Source organism: Aotus nancymaae, unplaced genomic scaffold (assembly GCF_030222135.1).
Source record: "Aotus nancymaae isolate 86718 unplaced genomic scaffold, 86718_ANA_hifiasm-v0.15.2.pri h1tg000017l, whole genome shotgun sequence".
In the NCBI taxonomy this organism is placed as follows: domain Eukaryota; kingdom Metazoa; phylum Chordata; class Mammalia; order Primates; family Aotidae; genus Aotus; species Aotus nancymaae.
In genome coordinates, this window is record NW_026988429.1 from 872934 (window position 1) to 891346 (window position 18413).

The 18413-nt window shown below is 44.8% G+C and overlaps 2 protein-coding genes across 17 annotated transcripts in view; both read right to left on the bottom strand.

Moving 5' to 3' along the window:
• The window catches only part of SLC4A5 (solute carrier family 4 member 5), a 152121-nt gene extending 138443 nt beyond the window's left edge, over positions 1-13678 (bottom strand). For all 6 annotated transcript variants that reach the window (XM_064377832.1, XM_064377831.1, XM_064377834.1 and 3 more), the window contains exon 1: positions 1355-13678. The gene's annotated coding sequence lies outside the window, so the exon portion shown is untranslated. The remainder of the gene's footprint in view (positions 1-1354) is intronic.
• An 88-nt stretch (positions 13679-13766) lies between these two features.
• DCTN1 (dynactin subunit 1) overlaps positions 13767-18413 on the bottom strand; it is a 30366-nt gene continuing 25719 nt past the window's right edge. For 7 of the 11 annotated variants that reach the window (XM_012452189.3, XM_012452185.3, XM_012452186.2 and 4 more), the window contains 8 exons: positions 18085-18227; positions 17638-17804; positions 16221-16235; positions 15901-16034; positions 15601-15784; positions 15259-15338; positions 14662-14751; positions 13767-14250 (listed from right to left, as the gene is read on the bottom strand). In XM_012452189.3, coding sequence (XP_012307612.1) covers positions 14113-14250; positions 14662-14751; positions 15259-15338; positions 15601-15784; positions 15901-16034; positions 16221-16235; positions 17638-17804; positions 18085-18227 — 951 coding nt within the window. In that variant the 3' untranslated portion in view covers positions 13767-14112. The remainder of the gene's footprint in view (positions 14251-14661; positions 14752-15258; positions 15339-15600; positions 15785-15900; positions 16035-16220; positions 16236-17637; positions 17805-18084; positions 18228-18413) is intronic. The other 4 variants (XM_012452193.2, XM_012452182.2, XM_012452190.2 and 1 more) reach the window with 1 other exon arrangement.

The window sequence follows — 18413 nt, forward strand, 5'->3', positions numbered from 1 at the left end:
AGGGTTTTGGCATGTTAGCCAGGCTGGTCTTAAACTCCTGGTCTCAAGTGATCCACCTGCCTCAGCCTCCCAAAGTGCTGGAATTACAGGCATGAGCCATCACACCCAGCTTCTTTTTCCTAATTATTTGTAAAAGTTATTTATCATATGTTATAAATATTTTTTTCTTTTTTGTTTTTAGAGACAGGGTCTTGCTCTGTCACCAGGCTGGAATGCAGTGGCTCGATCACCGCTCACTATAACCTCAAACTCCTGGGCTCAAACAATCCTCCCGCCTCAGCTTCCCAATTATAAATATTTTTCTGTTTGTCATTTAATTTTGTTTATAGTCTTTTTTTCTTTTTCTTACAGAAAGGTTTAATAGGTGTGTCTGTGTGTGTGTATTTTAATAAAGTCAAATTTATCTATATTATCCTTTAAAGTTTCTAGTTTTGATGTCAATTTTAGAAAAGTTTTAGCCATCTCCAACTTTATACACAAAATAAATTTTCTTTATATAGAAAATTTATATGTTCTAGATTTTTTTCTAGTTCTTTTCCAGTTTTGCCTTGTATATTTATTCAATTCATCTGGAATTTAATTTGGTATGTGGTGTAAAATGAGGATTTAATTTTATTGTTTCTCCCAAGTGTTACATCACCATGTGTAAAATTATGTACCCTGTACCTAGCATCCTACACCCTCGTTCCCAAAGGGCCAGACTGAAATCCAGCCAAGGGGACCCATCTTGCTTGATCACATACTAATGTTTCTGTGTGCTTGAGTCTGCTCTCAGCCAATCATCCTGACAGTAGGCCCAGCGCCCAGTTTCTCTTTCCTACTACTCACTCATCCCTCAAACCACTGTGTTCTGATTTCTGCTCCTTACTGGTCACAAACATTTCTGTGGCAAAGCTCATCATCAGACTTCTAATTGCTAAGTGGACAATTAGACGGTGGACACTTTTCAGATCTTTGTTTGATAGACCTCTCTATTACATCCGATGTTGACGATTCCTTACTTTTTTTTTTTTCCTGTTTTGCTTGGTGTATTTTAGGACTTGTGGGCCATTCAGTATGTGCATATTTATCTTTGTTAAATAAGTCCACATTGTTTTCCAGAGTGGCTGTAGCACTTCACACCCCTACCAGCAGTGTGTGAGTGTCTAACTGGATTATTTAAGGATAAGAGTTGGGAGATCTGAAATGCTCTGGTTTTCTGCCACCAGGCATGTGCTCAATGTCCTCTTTGTGCTGTCACCCCACAGATCTCTCTCCTGTGAACTTGAATCCTGCTGCTGGCCTAAGCCAACCCCACCACTATCACTACCAACCCCCAACACAAACAAACCAAGAGAGAGCTTTAAATACTCACCTTCCCAAAACCTTGTTTTTGCATTTTGTTCCCTGTTCCAGTGGCTTCCCGATGCAGTCAAATACAGTCTGAACTCCTTGGATTGGCACTAACGGCCTTCTCCTGCCTGGCTTCCTCATTCCTTTCCAGCCTTATTTCTCTCCCTGCTACACCCTCCTCCCAAAAGAGGCAGACTGGAATCCAGCCAAGGAGACCCATCCTGCTGATGGGGCTGTAAACCGGTACAGCCACTCTGCAAAAACAATGTGGCAATATTTAATAAAGATGAAAATACTCATAAGGAATGACCAAGCAATTTAACTCCTTACAGAAACTTTTGCACATGTGTGCCAGGGCACATGAACAAGGAAGGATATTTATATAGCATGGTTTGGAGGTACCTAAACTTGGAAGCAACCCAAATATCCACTGGTAGTGGAATGGATACATTCTGGTCTCTTCACCCTTCTTCACTTTCTGCCCTTGCCACCTCACTTAACTTACACAGGCATGTTAATTTTTCAGGTAACATGTCTTCATTTAAAACAGGAGCCCAACTACCTACTTTCCAAAATAGAGAGCATTTTTTTCCACTGAAAAATGAATTTCCAATATCACTATGTTAGTATGTATAAAAACTGGCTGGGCATTGTGGTTCATGCCTGTAATCCCAGCACTTTGGAAGGCCAAGGATGGTGAATCATGAGGCCAGGAGTTCAAGACCAGTCTAGTCAACATAGCGAAACCCTGTCTCTACTAAAAATACAAAAAATTAGCCAGGTGTGGTGGTGTGTGCCTGTAATCCTGGCTACTTGGGAGGCTGAGGCAGGAGAATTACATGAACTGGGGAGGCTGAGGTTGCAGTTAGCCGAGATCACGCCATTGCATTCTAGCCTGGGTGACAGCACAAGGATCTGTCTCAAAACAAAACAAAAAAATGTATAAAAACTTTGTAAAATGATGTGATCATGTTTTATCATTTGTTAATCTAAGTGTTTCTTTCTAGGTTTTCAGTTCTACATTGTCAAATGCATACGGTCTATCCTTTGCTTTTTACAAAGGAGTACCAAGATGAGTTAAAAGTGATTTATCTCAGATTTTGTTTACTGAGGCTTTGGAAAACAAAGTTTAATTTTACAGCTTGGTAGGCATGTTTACTCCATGAGTTCATGAGGGTTCAGTTCCACCTATTGGTCCTTGCTCAATTGTTTGAGTAGGTCCTGATTACCTGCCAGATGGCCAGTCCTGGGCTGATCTTTTCTGCTAAAATCAGAAGGGTCTTTTCTGGCAAAGCAAGCCTGGCTTGCATTCTCTATGAAACACTGACTAGCCATGGCTGCAGCTAGAGGGCCCAACCAAGGATCTTTCTAAACCAAGTGCCTTTGGCTGTCAAATATATAGGTAACTAAAACTCCAATCTCTGAGGGAGGACAGTCTGCCCTATCTGAATTCCCTTGTCTTCTAGAAAGGGTCAAATAGTAGCCTAAGCATTGGGGGAGAACAAACTTTTCTCCTCATGTCTCTGCAGAGGGCAGGGAACACTAGACCATTAGTAATGATGTAGTTTTTAAAGTACATTAAATCAGCTAAGTTAACTGTTTAACCATAAGTTCACCATTCCTTTTTTCTTTGCATTCCATGTTAGGCAAAAACCCCAAATTTTCATTGATATGAAATAAAAACATAGAAATAACAAGCATGCCATCCCATCGTGAGACCAACCACTACCTCATCCAATATTTTCACCCCTCTCCACCCCAATTGTTTTGATCTCTTTCAATGGGTGACATCACAGAATTGAGATGTTAGGTCTCAACAAGCTGGTGACCTTTACAGCCAGCCTCTCTGCGGTGAGTAGGAATTAGCATTTCCTAGAATTCCCAGGTGATGCTGCTGCTGTTAGTCAGGAAATCACTGCTCTAAACTCAACTAACAATTTATAGAAAACGGAGAAGACAGAAGAACTTATTAACACCACGAGGATGCATTTCAAGAAAATCCAGATTTTGAGAAATAGTTCAACAAATAAATTATAAGGAAAAATCAAGCAAGAAAGAACCTAAAGTGCCTGTGAATGGCCACTGCACTCCAGCCTTAGCAACATAGTAAGGCCTTTCTCTAAAAGAAAGAAAGAGATGATGATGAGGAGGAGGAGGAGGAGATGTTTCTAAGCTCAGAACTGCAAGAGACTGGACTAGAGGCTTCAATTTACTCCCAGCATCATCTGGGAGGGCACAAAGGGGAGAGCCAAGATGGCGGTCCAAGGCACAGTACAAGCCTATCCTGCACTAGCCAGTGTCAATGTCTACTAGATTCTGCCCTAGGCCTACAACAACGGCTACAGGCTGGAATGTGGACCATTCTTCCAAAGGAAGACTGCCTATGTCAACTCAAGTATAAAATATCAGGAGAGCTCTTTGCTCAAGTACCAGTAGAACAATATGCTGACACTGCTGAGGAGATAGTGAAAGATTTCAGCTTCTACTTTGTAATGTGGTTCTAGGATGACACTGCGCAGGCATAGTGCTTTCATCGGCATTGGCTTCATAGATGAGGGTGATGCCTTTGACTTTGATATCTTCCTGAAAAATCACCTTAACTGGATAAGACAGGTATCTGAGATGCCCAAAGGATCTTTGGAAATGAACACTCATCCCAAGTTGGATTTGGGCTTTAAGGAAAGGAAGACCATCAAGTTGAGTAATGGTAACATTACAACCAAGAAATGATGTGTTTCAGCCATGTGCAGTGGCACACACTTGTAGTCCCAGCTACCCAGGAGGCTGAGGCAGGAGGACCACATGAGCCCAGGAGCTGGGGACTATAGTGTTATGACCATGCCTGTGAATGGCCACTGCACTCCAGCCTTGGCAACATAGCGAGGCCCTTCTCTAAAAGAGAGAAAGAGATAATGATGATGATGAGGAGATGTTTCTAAGCTCAGGACTGCAAGAGACTGTATTGGAGCCCTCAGTTTATTCCCAACCCCATCTGGAGGCAAGTTACTCTTCCCCTCCATCCTCCAAGGACGTTGCCTCACCAGCTGTTCCAACTCTAGCTGTGGAGAGAGTGCCACAGATATCCTTTTAGGCTGTGATTCTTCTGCTTCTGTCATGACACCAGCACCAGCTGCAGTCTCTGTGAGCAGTGACTTGGAGAGTCTTTAGTACTGTAACCATTCTGTCCCAAACCTGGCACCAGAGCCATCCAACTGACTCCAGATCTGAGTAGTACTGGCAGGACATCAAGGACAGACTTGAAGAACAAAAATGACCTTGAGAAAACAGGGCAGAAAATCACACCTCTGAGGAAGAAAATGAAGGAGTAGAAGGCAGATCTGGTAAAAGAAAGAGACTGTTTCCTAAAGAATTATGATGTCTGATGTATGGGTTTGGGGATTATCAGAATCCTTACACTGAGCCAGTGGATATTCTTGAAGATCTTGTTATAGAGTTCATCAATGAAATGATGAACTTTCAATGTCAATTGGAAGACCAGATCAAGTACAAGTTGAAGAAACTGTCTTCTTAATTTGAAAGGACCTAAGAAAGTTTGCTAGGGTTAAAAGACTTGGTTACTATGAATGAATAATTGAAATGAGCTAGAAAAGCATTTGACAAAGTCAACTGTGGATTTTGACACTTTTTATACTTTCTGAAGCTCCATTATTTTCTGGGACAACCATATATAGTAACTAAATATTTTCTACAGTAAGGTCCTGATATCTAACCATGTAAATGAAAGATGAAAAAACAAAGTTTTTGTATTTTCAATTTTAGAATGTTATTTGAGACTTTAACGCCTGCATTTATATTACCATACTTGAATTATTCAGTTTTAATGACAATGAATGAAGGACCTTGCAAATTGCACAGTTCCTTCTGACTTTTGACTACCTACATGATGAAACAACACAATATTTGTGTTGAGTCTTTGTGCCGCTGTAAGCTATACTACAGCTCTTTAATATGTGAAATCCAAATGGTACCTTTGACTCACCATAGCCTGAGACACAGCTGTGTCATTTATTCTTTAGTTTCTAGACATTAATCAAATTATTAAAGACAGTGAGCTGTTTTATGTTTCTCTTGAGTAGATATAGAAAAAGTATCTTTTAAGAATATTTGTACTAAAAGGTAATTTGTTTTAATATTCTTTTCTTCAGATAGCAAGTTGTGTTTTTTGGAGAAACTAAGTTTCATGTGAAGCCTTCAGTGTTGGAAAACTTTTTATTTATTTTTTGAGACAGAGTCTCATTCTGTCACACAAGCTGGAGTACAGTGGTGGGATCTCAGCTCACTGCAACCTCTGCTGCCTCAGCCTCTCAAGGAGCTGGGACTACACGCATGTACCACCACACATGGCTAATTTTTGTATTTTTTTGTAGAGATGGGGTTTTGCCATGCTGCCCAGGTTGGTCTTGTCTGAAACTCCTTGACTCAAGTGATCTGCCTGCCTTGGTCTCCCAAAGTGCTGGGATTAAAGGCGTGAGCCATTGTGCCCAGCCTTTGGAAGCCTTTTTAAATTTAAAAGCTTTGGGGCTTATCCATACTATTTGTCAAGTTTTTGGAGAGTTTACTTTCCTAGATCAGATTAAAGCTTCTAAAACTAAATACTTTTAGCAGTAGTTGGAATGGTGTTGCTTTAAAAGTTGGTGACAGAACAAGCATTTGGTATTAAGCAAGTATTGTTTTGTTAACGTATTTGTTAGTACTATTCGGTGTGAAAATGCATCCTTGTCTAAAACTGTATGTGGCTATGGACACCACTTTTGTAGTTCAGAATATACAGATTTTGTGTGCATTTAACTGTGTTACATGAAATCATCACTGCACTTAGCTTATAAGGATTGAATTTGCATTTAAAGGGATCAATGAATGTTACCGTTTGTGAAATGGAAAGTTTTTTGTGCCACTTATAAACGTTATCTATAAATCAGTATTTGGAAAAATTCTTTCTTAACCTATTGATACCAGGAATAAAGTCTGAAAAATTAAACGGAAATAAAATGATCTTGGGAGCAGGAATCTTTAAGAGGCTAGAAATCTCTTCCCTTCCTAGAACTACAATAACTAAACAACCTTTTTCTTAGCTTCCTCATTATATCCAAGCTGGTGTATGTCATTCCCCTTTGCAGTTACTTGCTGTGCAGCCAAGAGAGTGTCTGCCATCTCCTGTTCACTAACAAGCCAGGAACTAATGGGTCTTACCATACTCACGGCTGACTATGGGGAAATGACCCCTAACATTGTAAAAAAAAAAAAATTCCACCTTTTAAATTCCACAACTTATTTCAGTCATCTCATGGCTCTCATGTACCCTTTGTGAAGTTCTATTTAGCAATTTCAGAGGACCAAAACAAAACGCCCTTGCTACTTCCTACTCCACTAAGCCAATTCTCTGAAAATGGATAGACTTGCCTCCAGTGTTTATAGATTCAAAATTTTGATGGGTATGGAGAAAGACCTCTTACACATACCTTCTTCACCACATCCAGTGCTGAGTGCAGCTCCATTGCCCTCGTGTGTCTACATCTCTCCCTATGTTACGAAGGTCGTGTTGGTAGCACCTCCATTCTTTTGTCAAAAAGTGCAACATCTTCAGCCAGTGGGTGTGGCTTGGATGAAGGAAGTTCAAGGGGCTGTTCTAAGTTATATTCTAGAAGTGTTTATTTTCTCCATCCAGCTACTGCAACTGATGCAAGGCTTTACTTTGTATTTGCCCCATTATATAATCTAAAATTAAAGAGTTTAGAATTTTAACCTGATTTGTGGAGCAGAGATTGAAAGCACTTAATTCTCTTTCAGTACCCATGTTGCCTTGCTGCCTGGGTATCTGTCTAGTCCCCTTTCATAAAGTTTTTTTCAATCCATTAGGACCTCAGTAAAAATCTGCTACACTTTCATCATTTATAATGATGGAGAGTCATAGCTTCAGCCATTTGACAGGTTTCCCGAAGTGAAGGCTTTGGTATCTATCACCTAGAGTAGTGGTCCTCAACCTTTTTGGCACCAAGGACCAATTTCATGGAAGACAATTTTTCCATGGAATGGGGAGGAGGAGGAGGATGGTTTTGAGATGAAACTGCTCTACCTCAGATCACCAGGTATTAGATCCTCATAAGGAGCCCACAACCTAGACTCCTTGCATGTGCAGTTCACAATAGGATTCACACTTCTACGTGAATCTAATGCCGCCGCTGATCTGACAGGAGGCAGAGCTCAGGCAGTAATGCTCCCTTGCCTGCTGCTCACCTCCTGCTGTGCGGCCAGGTTCCTAACAGGCCATGGACCCGCTACCAGTCCACAGCCCAAGGGTTGGGGACCCCTGACCTAGAGTACCTCAAAGCAAGTTACTCTCTCACTACTTTCCCTCTGCCCTTTTTCTTATATATGGCTTTGAAGAGAGTTCCCTTTTCTAGGTCAATGGGCATTACCTATTTGGTTTGTTAAGGGCAATTTGAGGAAGAAATAAGATGATACAACTTCTCTCCTTAGCACCTGTCTGGATCCTTACACTCTGAATGAAGGAAATTCTTTTTTTTTTTTTTTTGAGATGGAGTCTCACTCTGTTGCCCAGGCTGGAGGGCAGTGGCACAATCCTATCTCACTGTTCAACTTGGCTCCTGAGTTCAAGCGCTTCTCCTGCCTCAGCCTCCTTAGTAGCTGGGATTACAGATGCATGCCACCATGCCTGTCTAATTTTTGTATTTAGTAGAGACAGGGTTTCACCATGTTAGTCAGGCTAGTCTCGAACTCTTGACCTCATGATCCACCTTCCTCGGCCTCCCAAAGTGCTGGGATTTCAGGCGTGAGCCACCGCGCCCAGCCAGGAAATTCTTATATTTAGTTTCAAAATATATTCTCTCTCCTTGACTTACATCTTTTCATCTTTTCCTAACTTTAAGTCCATTTTTTTTTCATTGCACTCCCATTCCAGACAGCTCCTGCTATCTAGAATTCTTCCACAGCCATGGCAGAAGTCTTTAAATAGAAAATACTAAAAGGAAAATCTCTCGAATCCCAGTGACTAAGTACTGGGAACCTATGTTCTCAATCTTCCTCATATTGTGTTCTTTGCATTATCAAGGTGATAATGTTATATATCTGAATTGCTGACACATTGAAAATGAAGTTTAAGAAGAATGTATACAAAGCAAACACTATATTAATACAATAATTAAAAAATAGGGGGAAAGCAGACTCAAAAGACATTTGTAGTGTATTGTCTTTGTCTTAAATCTCATCCAAATAAACATACTGTAAAACAAAATAAAACAACCAGGGTAACTTGAATGCTGGATAGTTGATGAATTAACTTTTCAGGTGTGATAATGGTATTGTAGTTTTCTTTTTTGAAGAGCTATATCTTTTAGGGATACTAAAATACTTTTGGATGAAATAAGGTGATAAGATGTCTGAGATTTGCTTCAAAATACTATGGGAATAAAAGGGAGAGGAAAGGGGATAAAGATGAAACGAGATCAGCCATGCAATGAACAAATATTGTACATGTTAAGTCATTACATTCTACTCTCATTTGTATGTTAAAATTTTCCATAATAAAAAGTAACAAAACACAGGGTGAGAGATCTATTTACTCTGGTACCCGTTATTTGAGCAAGAAGAGTCTAATCCCCACATCCAAACTCCCCAGCCTTTGGGAAAGGAATGAAGGCCAAACGTCCCAGGCTGCCCCTCTGAGGACCTCTGTCCCTGAGAATAGTGGTACCTGTTTCGGGTGGCACAGATAATAGAGATGGAGGGAGGCTAGGTATGGTCATGCTACCCATACACATAGAAGAGCTGACACGAAACCATCACAAAGAAGCAGGAGGGACCACTCACCCTCAGACTTTGTGTTCTCCAGGTGCCCTGGGCCTACTTGACAGGGGCCAAGGTCACCTGTGCTATGAAAGTTCCATAGTACCTGGGCTATACAGCATACCTGTTCCTAATGTACTTTTTGCCTTATGGCTGTATAGGGTGGACTTAGCTCTGGGGCCTCGTACATTCCCTAGAATTACTCAGCAGCAGCAGATTTGGGTCTTTGCATTGCCCCACCCCTGCTTCCCACTGAGGTAGAGCACTGAAAATGTGAACCAAGCGGGTGAATTCAAATTGTGGGAGTGGGGTGAGGGAGGTGCCACCAAGTTTAGACTCTCTCTCAGCCTTGGCCTGCTAAAAGGAGGTAACGGTGCCTGGACAGTAGAAAATACAACAGTAGCCACCCACAGAAACAAGCTGAAAACTGGGGCACTAAGGGCTACCTATTATTTGGGGCTCAAAAGATAGTTATGTGTGTTGCAAGTACATCTTGGAAATGTGACTGCTTCTATTTTGTTTCCTTTTCATTTGTTTAGTATCAACCTCTCCCAGGTATCATTTTTTAAGCACCTGTATCAAGCATGCTATCTCATTTAATTTTCTCTCTGAAGATTACCTAAGAATATCACCTGAGGAAGGTGCTATTGGCCTCATATTACAAATAGAGAAACTGAAGCTGAAAGGTTAAGCACCTTCTCTATGTTCAGACAGCTCAATAGTGAAAGAGATGGAATATAAGCCCTATTCTTTTTTTTTGCCCCACTCTACTGGTAAATAAGCCCTATTCTTACTTCACAAAGCTGCCTCCATGCCGGGGAGGGTGATGTTAACCCTGGGAAACTGCCCAGAACCCACCAGAAGAGAGAAGCTCCTAGGGAACAGAGATGATAATGTTCATACCCTGCCCCTACCGACTGCCAGCCAATCTGCTTGATTCTATCAAATTGGCAGTTATGGCTCTGGATGAATCAAAGGTGGTTGTTACTATGTTCCATCCTGGTACACAGAGCACCTCACCAGGCCTCTCCCCAACCATCACATCCCAGTTTCCAGAAACTATTCCCCTGGTTATCTGCCTGGCTACCCATTCTCCACAATCCCCATGAATGGATGCTACCCAGGACACACAGTGAGTGTGAGCTGCTGTCTCCCCTTTCTTATCACCATAACCCAGTTTCTGTTTCCTCTATCCCATGGAGACTGCTCTGGCCAGCTCACCAGGCATCTGTGCATACAATGGCCACTTCCCAGAACTCACTTGCCCTCTGAGCTGCTCAATCTCTCTCCTCCTGAGAAGTGGATGCCGCCTCAGGCTGCAGACTTTTTAACTCTCAGGGCTTCCCAGGGCTCTACCTTCCCCTTCCCTCTGTATACTCTGCTCCGGTAACTTGCTGCTTCAGATTCTCACAGCCTTACCTGACTAACAGGTCTCCAGCTGCTACTCTGTGCTGACCAACTCCCACAGGTCGGTGACCACATTCTGCTCCCCTTGCCACTACAGGACTTAGTTAGGCATGGGATCTGGCTTTCACAGTGGCCAAGTAGTATCATCCCAGCAAGAAAGTGGGAAGCTAACACTGGCTCCATAGCCAACTTTGGGCAGTAAAGTATGGGCAGGAAGCAGAGCAGGTGAATTTCCCCTCCATCCCTCCATCAATCCAAATATAATGCATGGTGTTTCTGTGTAGTCTATCCAGAGACATCCAACATGGTCAAGTGACCAGCTGTGTCTTTGTGAAGCAAGGGCCAACTCACTAACACTAACCTTTTATTTTCTTTTCCTCCCTTCCTCTCACTGCTCTGAGACTTCACCTTCCAATAAAGTGCTAGCACTAGCTTTGCCTCAGATTCAGTTTTCTTAGTAACTTGAATAGTAACCTCACCCAAACCATGCCTTCAACCACCACTGACACACTCCTAACTCACTCCCCAAACTTTATCTTCAATCTGGACATCTATGCTGAGCTCCAGACTCAGTAGGTTCCAACTGCCAACTGGACAGCTTTGCTTGTACATTCTCACAGGCACCTGAAACTCATGTCCAAAATAAAACTCATCTCCCTCCTCCCCAAATATGTGCCTTGTATTTGGCAGGATGCAGAGATGGAAGACACCCTAAAGGAACTCCTGCCTAAAGTGGGAGAGAAGTTAAACTAACTTCTCTTAAGTTAAACTAACACTTAAAATAGAAACAGATGCTTACTGGCATAAAGTAGCGTAGTAGGAGTACATACTGGAGAAGAGAAGCAAGCCTACTGTGTGCCAGCACAGTGCTTGATGCTTGCATGCACTATCTCATTTGGCCTTCATGACAACCCTGTAAGATATCATTATTTCCATTCTGCAGGTAAGAAAACAGATCAGAAATTAGAAATCTTGCCAAAGTCACAAAGCAACTAAATCTAAGCATACCTAAAAAAAAGGTCTGTATCTTGCGCTGCCTCCAGAGGAGGACACCTAACAGGCCACAGGGATTGGAGATTTCCTGAGATGGCAATGCCAGAACTATCTTAATAAATGGACAGGATGTCAGCTAAAGAATGGGGATGGGGTGGGGGCAGGGAAATAGAGTGTACGGAAGGAGGTAGATGGCATTCTGTGTGGTGGGAAGAGGCCTGAGAGAGCACAGGGTGGCAAGGAAACTGCAGGGGTTCACTAAAGCTGAACCACCAGGCACGTGGGAAGAGGCTGGAGAGGTGGACAGGACCCAAATCATGGATGGCCTCATGTGCCATTCTAGTAAATTTAAATTTTAAAATCTAGACACATAGAGGAACCATTTCAGGATGTTACATGAATTTTAAATTTGGTTGGAGAAATCAATTCAGGATTTAAATCAGGGAATGATATGTACCAGTTTGCATTTTGGAAATGTCCCTCATATCGATGTGTAGAACTCGTTGAAGAGAGGCAATGGAGGTAGGGTAACCAGTTTAAAAACTGCTGAAGTGCCCAGAGCAAGAAGTTATTTATACACAAAGTTTGTGGATGTAAAAAAGTGGACAAATTTGAGAGAGTAATGAGGACAAGCTGAACAGGGCTGGATAACTACCTTAGCTAAGGAGATCAAAGAAGTCAAGGATATCCAGGTTTGTGGCTTGCCAAATCTACGACACAAAAGAGATGATTTCAGTTTTGGACATACTGACTCTTAGACAGATACCTGTGGGTCACTCACAGGGAGACAGCCAACAAGTAATTGGGTGAATGAATTTGGCATTAAAGAGAGCAGTAGTTCAAGTAGTGAGAAACCACCACCAAGGGAAAAGGATGGAACAAAAAGCCCTATCCCTTCAAAGTGCCACCAGAAGTTGCTTGGTCTTAGTGTCTTAACAACACCAATTAGAAGGCGGGTCAGCAGCTTGGGTAGAATCCAATCCCAGGGAAAGGACAACGTGGTCTGTCTAGCAGACAGATTTGGAGATGTGAAGACTCTCTGGTTCAAGACACAATAACTCTTCTCAACCAGTTCTGTGAGAATTAATCCCTCATATGTAATGCAGAGCCCAATTTGGAGACGTGAGGTGAAGACATGTTGTGTCTCTGGTTCAAGACACAACAACCCTTCTCAACCAGTTCTGTGAGAATTAGTCCTTCATATGTAATGCATTATATCCTATGCATCTAGAATGATACTGGTTATGTACCATCCTTGAGAATATTGATGAAAGTCATCAAATCATTTTCTCTCAGAATCCCAGGTGAGAAGGGCCAAGGTACACAGCAGGCATTCAAACTCCATAACCCACTGACGTCCCAGACAGTATGCTCATTAAGAATATGGCCCCTAGGCTCCCACCTTGGAGCCCCCTCCTCCTGTCTGCCCTTCCCCTCATGACAGAAAGCACATGAGCAGAGGGTCTGGCCTAGTCAGGCCTGGCACTCTGCAGGGCCAAAGGTCTCTTTTTGCATCTAGATCAGAGCCTTCTGCGAGTTTAGACTGGAATTCTTTCCCTAAGTGGGGAAAAAAGAGAATATAAAGGACCTAGCCAACTAATCTAAACTGGGGCTAATACCTACAATGCTAGGGTGTTGTTTACCAGCCTAATGGGCCCCAACTCTGGAAGTGTTTTCAGCAGATCTGGGTCAAGAGCCAGGTATCTGTTACAGTTTAAAAGAAGCTCCCCAGGTGATACTACTTTGTAGAGGGGTATGGGAGTAACTTTTGTCTTCTATCCTTTACTAGTGTGCCACTTTAGTTTTCCCTTATTTAGTAAATATTCCCTCTGAGAGGCCCCAGGTCTTATGGGAAGACTCTGGCCAGTGCATCAGAAAGTTGGCTGGGGTGGTGATCATATCATTACTCCGGCTCCAAAAACTGCACTGAAGAGCAGTGGAAGCTACAGGAAGCAGAGGCAGGGTTGGCAGAGGCTACACTCTCCCAACCCTCCTAACTCCATAAATCAGCTTAGGTACCTAGCCCTAAGTCTAGCTCTTTCCTCCTTGCTCAGAGTAACTTACTGCAAATGAATTTTAGAGATAGCATTCTACTGGTCACTGTGAAGAGGAGCCCTCAAATTTGATACAGCCAAAGTGTCCTCAGCATTGCTCTTCCTCCACTCCTGTGCTGAATGGCCCAAGTCCCACTCTCAACACCACACAGGAAGCACCGAAGCAGAACTTGCTTTAATCAAGGGGTGAAGTCCCCAATCAAGGGGACCTCACTCAACCTTTGGTGGTGGGGTCTCAGCCTAGCCCCCCACATGCCCTGAGGCCCCTCAGGAAGGAGGGAGCAGTTGAACAGCAAATTATGGCAGAGGCCACGGGATGGGAGCGGGGGAACCTGGGTCAAGGTGAAGGGGTAGGATGCTGAAAGGGTGGGAGTGACGCTGAATGGGGCAGGAAGAGCTTAACCCACATGGTTCTACCTGGGGGCTGGCTGAGGTGGCTGTGCATCGGGCAGAGCGGCACCAGAGGGCTGAGGGTCGAAGGGGACAGCAGGGGAAGGAGTGCTTAGGAGATGAGGCGACTGTGGAGCTGGTGCAGCTGCTCCTGGGTCAGCACCAGCCGGTGTCGCTGTCCAAGACCAGCCGCACACGAGAAGGTCACTTTGCCCATGTAGACTGTATCATCCTGCTGTTCCTCCTTGGCCTGGTGGTTGATGAGGAGAAAAGGACTCCAGGTCAGGGACTCACTTGAGCTGTGGGCCACTAAAGGGGTCCCTGAGCACTGAGACCAAGGCAGCTCCTGGGAGACTGGGGCTTCTGAATTCCTGGGCTATGGTGACCACATTTTTCAAATCAGAATGGGGATACATAGTCTGACAAGGGAATTTTGAGCCCCTCTTGGTGTCAAAAGTCATGGAAAGTGTTTATGTGCTAAAATATTGGAATTTCAAAGCTTCATAAGCACTTCTGAGTTACCTGTAAGATTTGGCCAGATAACCCAAAGTATGCAGTTGTTAGACCTGAGACTCCAAAGGCCTCTTCCAATTCTGGAGGAGAGGAGGACCCACCTGAGCCCTCCACACTGTCCTGTCCTCCACCCCATGCTCCCCCTTACCCTGAGGAAGGCTGATGAAGGGAAGGTGGCAAAGTCAGTGGGTACTGTGGCTCCAGGGCGCTGAGATACTGTCTCCTTGAGGACCTCATCCTACAGAAGGGGAGAGGAAGACAAGGGTTCATTTGGGGACCCCCACAGGCTAGCATGAGACCACCGTTTCACAGAAACACTAATACCAAGGGGGCAGGGACTCAGTCCTCTATATCACCATACTTTTGCTCTCATCTCCGAGCCCATCCCCACCCCTACACCCCTCCTTACTTTACAAGTCCTCATATTGTAAGGCCCAACTCACATTCTACCACCTTTGGGAAGCCATGCCCAACCATTCTACGTTACAATGATCTCAGCTCTGATGGAAGCTAAAGCCTGAACCAGTCACTCTAAAGATGATCCTAGCTTATCCATTTTGTTATGAGACTCTGTCTTCTGTTTGTACCAAGACAGTGAGCTTCCATGGCAAGAACCCTGGCTTCCCTTCCACCTCCTCCCCAGTTGCTGTCTAGCATAGGGCTGGGCTCAGAGGAACTCCAGAAGTGTCTGGCTCCACCAATGAATGCTGTGAAGTGAGCTCTGCAGGGTAAAGTCTGAGCTGACCTTGAGCTTCTCGATGGTGTCACTCAGGGACTTAAGCTGAGCCACTTGCTCCATAAGCTGGGCCGACGGGCTCTTGGCAGCTGTGGGAAGAGAAAGCTGGTGAGGCCCACCAAGGCACTGGCAGGCAGCTGTACTGGATTAAGGGTTAGGGGTGCAGGAATCAGACTTTCTAACAGAGCAAGTACTTAAGAGGGAGTGGGTGAATCAAGCAAACTGAAGAGTAAAGCGAAAGAACACTGCTGGGAAGAGCTTCTGCAGTTGGGGGACCACCTGGGCAGGGGCTAAATCCCTGGGCCAAGTGGAGGGGTGTTTTAGTCAGCTTCGGGGTTGGCAGGTACATACCAGGGCTGGTGCGAGTGATGTCTACTACATGTGTGTGTGTGCTTAATTGATTCAACGTCTCCAGCAGCTGGCTGGTCTTACGATACAGCGCTCCAGCTGCTAACTCACTGCTAGGGCCCTCATGAGATAGCTTTGCAACATGCAGAGGGGGCAAGGATGCCAAGGATGCCTTCATCTGGGCTCCCTGTGGGTGAAAAAAGAAGGGTAGTGGTAAGAGGTGCTAGGAGGTCCTTGCCATCTATCATCAATGGGACAAATATGCTCCATATCCCATGCCAGACCTCCCTGTGGCTCCCTCACCTTGAGGATGGTGTTCTCATGCTGGAGTTGGGAAATGTGCAGCCTCATGGCAGAAATCTGCTGAAGCAGCAGTGGTGAGTCCTTCACCAGCCCTGGGCCTGGCACAGACCCTGGAGCCTGCCCAGGGATGCCTCCTATGGGGATTATAACAAATATCATCAGCCCCAATTGGAGAGAGTTGAAAATTGGGCTCCATTCCTGCTCTTCTCCTTTATTCATCCCCCCCTCACCCACCCCCAGTCCAGGCTTTCCCCTCACCCTGCTCCCTTAGCTCCAATTCCCACCAGCCCTAGTAACCCCCAGTCAGAGTGGGTCTCTACCTCGCTGTTGTTCTTCTGTTCTCAGGATAGCCCATGGGGGAGCAGGAAAAGAGGAGAGAGGAGTTAAGATGATTTGGGGGTTAGGGGGACATGCCAGAGGAATCCTAGACACAACCTGCAAGAAAACCCTTTTCCTGATCATCATACTTTCTCTAACAAGACCCTCTGCCACCTACTTTTGGGGACAAGCAGATATGTATGAAAGAAAGACACCAAACAGGACTGTGGCCAGGAGACAGAGTACAATGTGTGAGAAACAGTGGCAAAGAGACTGTGCACTGTACAAAGTACTTGGAACATGAGGGTGTTCCTGCCTCCCTGCCTCAGATGCCATCTTCCAGAAGGACACAGAGAATGCTCCAGAGACCCCAATATGTCTGTACCCTTTGTGCTCACCAGCAGCAAAGCTTAAGTTGGGGATGCAAACACACTCCCTTGCTCCTCAGGATTCTCCACCACTCTGAGGCAAAAGATCTTCTTTTTTGGTGGGAAGTTTCATAAATTCAGAACTAATGTTTGTTTAAAGAGTGCTAAGAACAATACAATGTAGTAATTCTGGAAATTCTCTCCAAAGAACACAGAGCTGTCTGTACCACAAGAGCCTAAAGTCAAGAAAGTACTTGGTCACCTCCCAAGACTTTGATGAAGACAAGACTCTATGTAGGTGAGGTCAGCTGACAAGACCCAGGAGCAGCTGGGAAAGTCTGGAGGCCCTAAGGGTTTAATTCCAGGGCAAGGAGCCTGTCTTCTGGAGGTGAGATGGGTAAGTGAGAAACTGGAGAGCAAACAAAACCACCAGAGGGCAGAGAACAAAGACAGCAGCAGCCACGTCCTGAGTCAGGAAACTGGGGAGGCTAGAACTGATAACCAGAAAAACTCTAGGTGAGGAGCCCTGACTATACTGAGTGACTAGGCAAAGGTCAGAACACAAGCGCCAAGTGAAACTGGGAGAATTCAGCAGTAGAAGATACGACCATATCATAGAATTAAGCCACATGAACTCAGTGAGAAGACAGTGTCCAAGCAGAGAAGCAATCAAGAGCAGGTATGGAGCAGGGCTGGATGCCCCAGGAGAGTCAGCCCAGCCTGCTGCTGGCTGACAACCCTCTGGGATATAGGGCTGGACAGAAAGGTCAGACTACAGAGCCAGAAAGGACATCTACTAGAGTCCAGCTGTCATCATTATTCTGAACCTCATTAACAATTTAGTAATGCCCTCCTTTGCCCAGAGGAACTCAGCACATATCTTCAGGGGAAGAGAAAACCTGGTGAAAACTGGCACAGAGTGAAACTGTGCAAGCATGTTCCTGGCTGAATATCCCAGGGGTAAAAGGGGACAGAGAGGTCAAACTGAGGCCAAGGACAGAAGAGAGGACAATCTCCTCTGTGCTAGTGTTGCCTATTCTACTGTACTCACCACCAGCAATGCCAGAGACCAGAGTAGCAATGCCTGAAGGAGGAGGGCCCCGGAGTCCCTCAATCGTGCGCTTGGACTGGCTGTTCAGCCGCTGCTTTAGTTCTGCCTTCTCTGCCTCCAGCTGGTCAATGTCAGCCTGGAGAGCATCCATTGTTTCCTCAAATTCTCTGTGAAAGAGAATCTGGGCTCTAGCAGTGTCCCTTCTCCAAAGCACCCCTTGACTATCCAGCCCTGAGAGGTCCTTGGAATAGCCCTACTAGTGAGGAGCCAGGGCAGAGCAGCACAGGCTTAGGCTGGGGTGATGCAATGGGGTCGGCACAGGGTAAAGAAAATGCGGAGTCTCACTATAAGAGAAACTGACACTGCGTAGGGGTATGGATTAGGAGACAGAGAGCTCCAGCAATGGGGAGGATTAGAGGAAGCAAGGCTCCAGGGAAAATGCCTGACTTCTCCTTCTTCCGCAGCAGTGCCTGGGTCTCTTCCAGCCGAGTCTGGACCTTCTCGATGCGCTCATCTGCATCCTTGGCAGCACTGTCCAGCTTCTTCTCCAGGAGGCTCAGCCGCACATTGGCCTCACTTAGCTCCTCTCCCTGGACAAGGACAGAGCTTCTATATCCCTGACATCCTCCCCACAGTCCCTGGATCCTGGGAGCTAGACCATGAGATAGGAGGCTCCCTGGACTAGAGCTCCTATTGATTGCAGGTCCCACTTCTCCCCTCAACTCCCAAGATGTCTTGGTCCCAATCCCCAACACTCATGCTTTCCTGGACCCTAC